The sequence below is a fragment of the Berghia stephanieae genome, chromosome 2, assembly GCF_034508935.2.
Source record: "Berghia stephanieae isolate SIO BIC M18660-M18661 chromosome 2, UCSD_Bste_1.3, whole genome shotgun sequence".
NCBI lineage: Eukaryota > Metazoa > Mollusca > Gastropoda > Nudibranchia > Aeolidiidae > Berghia > Berghia stephanieae.
The window spans coordinates 20,019,937-20,029,936 of NC_088361.1; the positions used below are offsets into that span (position 1 = coordinate 20,019,937).

General features: G+C 35.2%; 1 protein-coding gene across 1 annotated transcript in view; it reads right to left on the reverse strand.

Moving 5' to 3' along the window:
- LOC144964447 (heme A synthase COX15-like) overlaps positions 1-10,000 on the reverse strand; it is a 22,878-nt gene that overhangs the window by 8,824 nt on the left and 4,054 nt on the right. The window contains exons 3-5 of the mRNA XM_078898718.1: positions 9,618-9,740; positions 5,950-6,142; positions 4,012-4,179 (exon numbers count right to left, since the gene is read on the reverse strand). Of these exons, the coding sequence (XP_078754844.1) occupies positions 4,012-4,179; positions 5,950-6,142; positions 9,618-9,740 (484 nt within the window). The remainder of the gene's footprint in view (positions 1-4,011; positions 4,180-5,949; positions 6,143-9,617; positions 9,741-10,000) is intronic.

Genomic DNA, 10,000 nt, shown 5'->3' on the forward strand with positions numbered 1-10,000 from the left:
TGATTAGCTCATTTCGAATAAACACATTAATATTGATTAATGATCATCAAATTTAAAAGATAAAACACATCCCCTTTTCCCATGAAAACAAACACACCACTGCGTGGCATTTCCCCCTCTGAGCGGTATTTCAGTGCTAGGTCAACCTGACCCCATTAGTGGGGTCAGCCCATGGGTGGAACAGGTAGCGGTCAGTAGGAATCTGTGATGCCACTGATGGTAATTAATTGTTGCAATATTTCATGGTATTGCTCAGTAGCTAACACAAATATGAAAATTGTTCCCTCACCACAAGCAAAGCAAAGGTTTCTTTCATCATATGCCATGGTTTATAATAATGTATCCTCTTAAGGCTGCTCATAAGAGAGGTGTCAATTTAGTGGTTTTTGAGCTATCGATGAAATTAATTTGTTGTAATTTGCATATCAATATTTTAATTCCCAGCGGCAGAAAATGATTGAAACAAGCATCAATATAAAGTAAAAATGATGATCTTGACACATGCCAAGTTTTGTTGTCCGGGCAGTAAAACCTTAAAAGATATGAATTTTTTAGTGTAAATTTCTTATTTGGCATGACTTGGTGAGATCCTTATTTTCTCTCACATAGTATTCCATGCCATGAATTATGTCCAAATATCAGTTTAGGAATAAAATATAAACCATTAGACGAAAATAATATTAATATTATTTTTTAAGCATTTAACTTAAATATTATGAGTTTTGGGCACATTTGAAAGCCAACGTTTTAATGGCTTGATAACTTTTTTTCTATACTTAAATCCCTTACGATTCAAGTCCAAATTATATTTTTTTTATGACCTTTAGGCATTATAGTTTGAAGATGTATACGGTACTGCTTTTGTGTGGTTGTCTCAGGAAATGCCGACTGTATAGTGTCATATAGACGTCAATGTTTAGGGTATTCTTGCATGTTGTAATATAATGTAAGTTCAAGTTCTCCTTTTGTGCACAAGTGAAAGTGTTAACTTTTTATAGACTGAAGCGTCCAGATATATGTGGCAGTGATTTCCCAAAAATTAAATGATCTTGCTGTGGTATGCTTGTGGTGTTATACTGATTTGACTCCGGTTGTTATTCAATTGTTTTATCTCTAAATTTGACTGACTGGAGTTCAATGGTATATCAGATGACTTTATAAGACAATGACTAAATGTGTTTTCTTGGAGGAAAGATGATTCTATATAACCTATATGGATAGTGTGTTCGTTTTGAATGTAGTTGGTCAATAAGGAGAAAAAGGTTACTACTTGGAATAAACTATATGCCCTCATCATTTTGAATCCTCTTTTGTCCACATACTATGTCCGTCTGTTTGAGCAAATCATTTAATTTAACAGTACCAGTGCTTAATGTTAGTTGTAATTGATGATTGATACTGCAATATTTGTAGTATGTCCAGTAACCTTGTTGGGTGATTGATTTTTTTCTTGTAAAGAAGTCATAATTTATAGGCAGATTGATAGTAAATTGAGATATTGAAATATACACAATATTAGTTTTTAGTCTTTACTGGTCAATAAAATATTATCTTTATGAGTTATTTTACCACATAAAGACATGAATCATATCAGTTTACTGTTATGATCAACACAACTGTTTGAGAGGAACGGAATTGGTAAAAAACAATACACAGAACTTACAAAACCATGAATAAATCAAGAAAATCAACTGCCAATATGATAATATTGCACAGGAACATAGATGCATATATGTTTTTTTGATATTTATCAAAATTCTTGAGATACTGCCGCTGAGTTTGAATAACAATTTTTTAATTTAAGTGCACCATAATTTACAAGCACTTAAAATTAGATCAACAATTTGTGATATTCAAAGAAAACTATTAACCACAAGAATGTCAAATCTTCACTGATGTATAGAAAGACAACTGATTTTTCAAATCAAAATAATAAAGTGAAAGAGTCTGTTATTGTTTTCCCGCTATACAGACATATTATAAGACCATAAATATCCATAATTGCCCCCATTGGACACGGCACTGCCTGATACCAGTTGAACTCCAATGACCTCATGCAGGTAGCGAGCAGGGAGGGTTATTGGTCCCTTGGGAGTTCCAACTGAAATAGCGCTGATTCCACGCAGTGACACAAAAAAGATTACTATTTGTGAATTTTAATTTTGAAAAAGTTTTAATTAATAGTAATAGTTTTAATAGTCTTAGTTTTAATTTTTCAAAGTGAATTATAAATATAATATTCCCCTTTCCTGAAATATTATAAAGTCATTAATTAAAAATAATATTGAAACATTTAAAAGAATAGGCCTGGATACTATCTATATCTAGTATCTAAAATATTACACATTGAATGATATAAAAATGCAATGTCTGAAAGTGGTAAGGAGCCGGAGTCGGGACTTCTAAAACCGACTCCGACTCCGACTCCACCCTCAAACAACTGACTCCTACCGACTCCGACTCCGACTCCACCCTCAAACAACCGACTCCTACCGACTCCGACTCCACCCTCAAACAACCGACTCCTACCGACTCCACCCTCAAACAACGGACTCCTACCGACTCCGACTCCACCCTCAAACAACCGACTCCGACTCCGACTCCACCCTCAAACAACCGACTCCTACTCCACCCTCAAACAACCGACTCCTAACGACTCCGACTCCACCCTCAAACAACCGACTCCTACCGACTCCGACTCCACCCTCAAACAACCGACTCCTACCGACTCCCACTCCACCCTCAAACAACCGACTCCTACCAACTCCGACTCCACCCTCAAACAACAGACTCCTACCGACTCCGACTCCACCCTCAAACAACCGACTCCTACCGACTCCGACTCGCCAGCCCTGATTATAAAGCTCAATTTTTTTTTAAATGTTTAAACGGTTTTCAATTGTGTTAACTTTAAAGGTCATAAAAACTTAACCATTCCTTGTCAAATCATTGATAATATGCATAAAATCGACATATCAACCCGAATAAATTCCATATGAGGATAAGGAAAAGGTAGCGCTCTCCCAAAAGAAGGCACTTTACTCCTTAATTACCTCGAGCTCATTTCATATATCAAAGCAAATAAAGAAACTTTTCAGTTTGTTTGTTTTTTTTTTGAGGAAAGGGGAAGATTTTGCCTCAACCCTAATTTCCTAAATCACATATAAATAACAATGTGAAATTGAATGTAAGCTTCAATTTAATTACGAAAACAGATAGAATGGACGTTTCGGGTTTCCCCTTTACCAACAAAACAGGATGAATGAAACACTACAGATGAATGAGATGATGCGGTAGTGGCATTGTTAAGATGAACGATGATTCCTGAAAGGTCCATTCTATCTGTTTTCCTAATTAAATTGAAGCTTACATTCAATTTCACATTGTTATTTATGAAGATAATATGATAATATGCATAAAATCGACATATCAACCCGAATAAATTCCATATGAGGATAAGGAAAAGGTAGCGCTCTCCCAAAAGATGGCACCTTACTCCTTAATTACCTCAAGCTCATGTCATATATCAAAGCAAAAAAAAAGAAATTTTTCAGTTTTTTTGTTTTTGTTTTGTTTTTTTTTAGGAAAGGGTAAGGTTTTGTCCCCAACCATAATGTCCTAAATGACATCACATTTTCCTATAGTTTTTATGTGCTTGCTTTAAACGATATCCTTACTTAACCTCAAATATCTGAAAAAGTGTTATGAAACAGTGCCAGACAAAGCAAGGAAGAAAAAAACCCCCAAGAAATACAACTATCAAGTAACCTCTGTGGTGTAACGGTAGCACGTCTGACCAGTAAACAGGAGGTCTGAGGTTCGATCCCCAGTCGAGGAAGACTGATTTTTTTGGGGATGGTTTTTTTTTTGTTTTTTTTTTCGTGTATTTTTCTTTTTTTTTTTTTCTTTGTCTGGCACTATTTCATACACAATTTTTCAGATCTTCATATCTTACACCAGTGCCTGCTCCCAAATTTCTCAACGACCGTCAAATAGAAAAACCCGGTGTACCTGAATTGGAGGAAGCAAGTGTGTTAACCCTGACCACAAGAATAGCGTGTAGAGGATGAACGCAGATCCAAGGTGTGTAGCCAGTCTGTACTGACTAACTCTTGGCACATCTGTGGGACCGGGCTTATCCTCAAGGCCACTCTTCACCATGTACCAGCCTAGAAAACCCTGACAACCAAATATTAGATAATACAAAACTAAAAATCAAAAACAAAAAATGCTGAAAGAAAGTTTTAAAAATGGGGTCTAAATTATTGGCTTCTAAAATAATTACATAATATTAATAATAATACTGGGGGGGGGGGGGGGGGTTGAAGTGGCTGAGTGGTTAAAGCATTGCACTGTGATTCGGATGACCCGGGTTCGAGCCCCGCTTCAGACACTTTAGTTTTTTTCCTTGAGCAAGATTATTAACCCCCAATTTGCTCACTTGGACAACATGGGTGATTCCTGTTGACATCAGACGTCTTGTTTGATGAGTTATCTATATTCCTTCGTGGAATGCCTACGCAACGATATCTCATGATATCGTGGCGCAAAAGGCATAATTTTTTTATTTTTTAAAATAATAATACTGCACTTATATAGCGCTAAATATATACAATCTGAAACACTAATAAATACGGACAATATTAAAAGTTAATACATATGACAAAAAATATTAAGTTAATACAAACTAGATGACAATTTCTCAATAATGTTTTTATTTTTTCTAGATATTTGTAATCCGATGGAATTCCATGCCACATATTAGCAACATAATTGTGGTTTTTTGGGTTTTTTTTTTTTGCTATGTTCTACCATTATGATAATTTTATTCGGGATCAATAAAGTATATCTTATCTTATATTACATTTTGTGTATATAAAAAAATAAAAAATAAATAAATAAATAAAATTTTCTTTATTCATCCCCAAGGGGAAATTTGTCTTTCAAGTCTATCTCAAGGGAAGACTGGAATAATCCAGGAGTCATCCGCAGTGCAGCACGGCAAAGTGACTAGCTCAAGGCCACACAACAAGGCTGGTAGTCGAACTCGGTACCTTTTGGGTATGAAGCAAAGACCGTACATCTGAGCCAAGATGCCCCCTAATCTGGTAATATCAGTCAACCGAACTGAAGTCAAGTTCTTACTGAAAATTTATTGGTAACGTATTTATTTTTATTTATTTATTATTTTTTAAAATTTTTGCCACTTTTCCCTGAATTCTTATGTGGTTGATTTGGATATAATATAATCAGACCTACCAAGTAATACAAAAAAAATTCGTAGAAATATGAATTTTTGACTCCAGCCACAGAATTGCATTGGCCTCTTTGACTCAATAAATCTTGTTGGAAACAAAAGTTTAGTTCCCTAGATCCTATATTTGGGAATTTAGAGCTTTTTTGGATCATGTGAGGGCAAATTATTTATTTTTCATGCTATGTAAAGTGACGTTTCCTTTTTCCCCTTGAAACTACGAATTTTGAAATTTCATGTAGGCAGCTCTGATATTTATGTTACAGTGAATGACATAATCAGTTGGATGGTGAAAAGGTTTGAACTGAGATATTGCCAAGTTTAGTTAGAAGGTCAATTTTTATCAAAAATGAGTTCTTGTCATAAATGATTAAATCAACCCTTTTTGTACTTCTTCGGGAAATATCAAAGCTTAATTTCACTTCTAAATATTTTTTACAGCTAGTCAAGTTGAAAAAGTATGAAATTTGAGAAAAGTTACTGGATACCTTTCCCCATACATCTAACCATATCTTCATGAAAAATCACCCGATTTACTTCAAATAAAGATTAAAATGCCCTGGGGGAGCAAATTCTTTCAGAAAATGCAAAAAAAAATAAATGCAAATCCAAAATTTTCACCTTCCGATTGATTACGTCATGCACTGACACATATTGACTTATTCAATTGTTTCTACATAGCTTATAACACTCACCTGGAGGCCTAAAAGACCAGTGAATAAAGCAACGCGAGGTTTCATTGCTTTTGAAATCCATCCTTTCCGTAAGAAGTACAAAGCAGGTAAGATAAAGGCCATTCCCGTCATCCGGCCCCACATTCGATGGCCCCACTCCATGTAAAATATGAACTTGAAGTCTGACAAGGTCATTTCCTTGTGGGCGTTCACGCTGTTCGACAAGGACAGAACATTTACACACAAATTTATATTTATCGTCTTCATTGAAATCTTGATATTTTATTTCCAAGCTGGATAAAATCCTAAACATCTTTAAACACAAACATACTGAAAATCTTCCCATAAAATATATCTTAGGTTTCTACTACTCCTACAAAATAAATGTAATTTCAAACTTTTCTCTCTTTATAGGACAGAACATTTACACACAAATTTGTATTTATAATCTTCATTATTTTCTTGATATTCCATTTCCAAGCTGGATAAAGCCCGGAACACCTTTAAACACGAACATATTGAAAATCTTCCCACAAAAATGTATCATAGGCTTCTATGTGAGGCTATGTGGTCTAGTGGTATGACACTCGCTTTCGGATCAGTAGGTCCTGGATTCGAGCCATGCTCAGCGCACAGTTGAGTCCTTGGAAAAGGCTCTTTACTCACATTCTCTCTCTCACCGTACTCGGGTGTAAAATGAGTGCCTGTCTCTGTCTGAAAAAAATTGTAATATCGCCTAACAGGCGACATGTCTTGTCCTACATGTTAAGTGTTGCTGTTGGTCAGGGACCCCTTGTAAAAAGCGCTTTGAGCACGTTTAGTGGATATTACCCTATAAAAAAGTTCAAATTTAAGCTCAAATTCTACTACAAAATAAATGTGATTTCAAGATTTCCTCTCCTAATACGGATTGTTACAAGACTATTGACATTTACTTCAATACATTAAACGATAAAAATACTTTTAAACGGTGCCACTCCATTCTCGAACTTTAAGGTATATTTTCTTAAAGTTAAAATTGCTTGTCATCCCTACCCCAGGCCTAGGTGAAAGTGGTATGCATTATTCTTTCTTTAGGAAAAAGTTTCAAATTTAGAAATTAGGGAGCAGGCACTGGTGTAAGATAAAAATCTGAAAGAGTGTGAATGAAACAATGGCAGACAAAGCAAGAAAGAAAAATTTAATATTTAAAAAAAAACATCCCAAAAAAAATCAGTTTTGCTCGACTGGGGAAGATTAAAGTTTTGGGATGTTTGTTTTCTTCTTGTATTTTAAATTCTTGTTTTGTCTAGCACTGTTTCATACACACTTTTTCAGATCTTTTCTAGTACATCTATGTGGTCTAGTGGTATGACACTCGCTTTCGGATCGGAAGGTCCTGGGTTCGAGCCTCGCTTGGCGCATAGTTGAGTCCTTGGAGAAGGCTCTTTACTCACATTCTCTCACCGTACTCAGGTGTAAAATGAGTACCTGGCCATTAACAGCGTTGTCTCTGTCCGAAAAAATTGTAATGTCGCCTAACAGGCGAAAAATATAATTTTAAAAAATATAATACCACCTAACAGGTGTCATGTCTTGTCCTAAATGTTGCTGTTGGACAGGGACCCCTTGTAAAGCGCTTTGAGCATGTTTAGTGGATATTGCACTATATAAAAGCTCTATTTTTTAAAATTCTTTTTTGGAGGGGGGGGGGGAGGTTTCTTCTTTTCTCCAAAGGAAAAGCTTGAATGATGAAAAGACTAGCTATTTGCCTTTTATCGAAGGTTACCAATTAGGTCAAAGGTTAAATGGAATAATAATTAAGGGTAACTTGATAACTGAGATGAAAATCACAACTCATGTAAATATTGAACTACATGTCCAAATGCTTTAAAATCTCATTCAAAACTATAAAAGCATATGAAGACCACAGGGGAAAACGATCAAAGTCACATTTTTCAGCTTTTGAGAAAATCAAAATTAAAGTTTCGAAACCCATTGAAAACTCCACATGATAATATGAATTGATCTGAATGTGAAATACTAAACGTATATATTTTGACCACAAGTCAGATGCATATAAAAAACAAGATCTTGGTTGATTTTAATACCAAATTATTGTGACATTAGAACAGTAAGTGTCTTTCGGACTTTGATCGTTTTTCCCCTGTGGTCTTCATATTTGTAAAGCATTAATATTTGTGTGGTTGGCTTAGATAACCCGGAAAGATGCACAAATTTCATAAATTGAGTTATGTATGCAGTGGTGTAGATAGACCACATCATTCTGATCATTTACCACTTTAAATTTTCTTTCTATGTCTATTCGAACCCAAGTTATGAATTTTTTTTCTGAATAAAATTTGTTGCTATGAGAAACACCTTATCTCCAATTTTGGTTCATATCTCAAACCGAAGCTTGCCGCATCTTCCCGGGTTTTCTCAGCCAGCCTCACATTTGTGCAACCAATAAAAATGAATAAAGAATAAATGAAAATCAATTCATGATTAACAGACCCTGCCTACTTGGAAATTTAAAAACTCATAATTATTAGGAAAGATAAAATTGTAGTCGATCTAGTTAATTTATAAATCTACAATTTTTCCTCACAAGGATTGCTTTTTAAGGGTTTTACGGCGCTTGCAACACATTTAGGTCATATCAGCGCCAGTAAAAAGGAAGAAAATGGGATAGTAAAAAGTTCTAGAATTACAATTAAAGCACCCAAGAGAAAGTAAGACAAAGGGGAACTATGAACAAATAGGGATTAGATGTAGATTCCAAGAGCATACCACCAATGTACTTAGTTTGAGCTCACCTATAAGTCTCATCCGGACAGAAGCACAAAATCCAACAAAGAGGAATAAACTCAAATGCTTACATTATACATTAAAAATAAATATAATAATACATAACAGAGAGATGATTTACAAGGAAAAAAAGATCATCTCCCAAAACAATAACTATGCATTTGACTGTTTCCCTCCCAGCAGGGACTCCGACCAGGGCCAGGACAAAACCAAGTAATCTCATTCCAAGACAAAGACAGAAAGCATATTGGAAAATAGATATAAGAGGATAGAAGACACAGTATGTACCCCCCTGCCCGCTATGGGAGGTCAGGATCCCCACCCAGTCACAAGGATTCATTAAAAAACACTTCAAATAACACAACATTATGCAGTCTGGCATCAACTTTGTGCGGCTATGTGGTCTAGTGGTAAGACACTCGCTTTTGGATTGGATGGTCCTGGGTTCGAGCCTCGCGCTCGGCGCATAGTTGAGTCCTTGGAAAAGGCTCTTTACTCACATTCTCTCACCGTACTCAGGTGTAAAATGAGTACCTGGCCGTTAACAGCGTTGTCTTTGTCCAAAAAATTGTAATATCGCCTAACAGACGTCATGTCCCGTCCTACATGTTAAATGTTGCTGTTGACCAGGGACCCCTTGTAAAGCGCTTTGAGCACATTTCAGTGGATATTGCTCTATATAAAGCTCAATTTTAATTTATTTTTTTTTAATTTTATCTATTATTTTCAATGAGTTTTAATGATGCTCATGAAGTTTTGCAATTGGAGACAAAATTTCACAATTCTACTAAATGTTTTCAATAGTATGCATGTCTGTGTTAATGAAGTGCAATAAACATTTTCTCCTATCACTTTATAAGAAAAGAAAAAAGTTAAAACGTAAGGCAAACAAGTCTTACTATTTATATTCAGGAAATTCCTTGTATCGGTCAAACTCTTGCAGCCATTCCAACTCTGACCCTGGTGGCTTCATGTCTTTAATCAACTTCCAATCTACCATCGACAAACCTGATTCTGTTAACCTGAATAGGAAATCAATTAAAATGTTTGGTTGTTTGTTCGTTTGTTTGTTTGTAATGGGTTTACTGTGCTTGTGACACATTTGGGTCAAATCAACGCCAGTAAATAGGAAGAAAATGGGATAGTAAAAAAAATTCTAGATTTTTTTTCTTTTGTTTGTTTTAACTATGATAAATTTATATTTGTAAAAAACAATTGTAAAAAACAACAGGGTATTATTTAAAGGTCTCTTGACCCATGTAACCCTTGATGATTATTATTA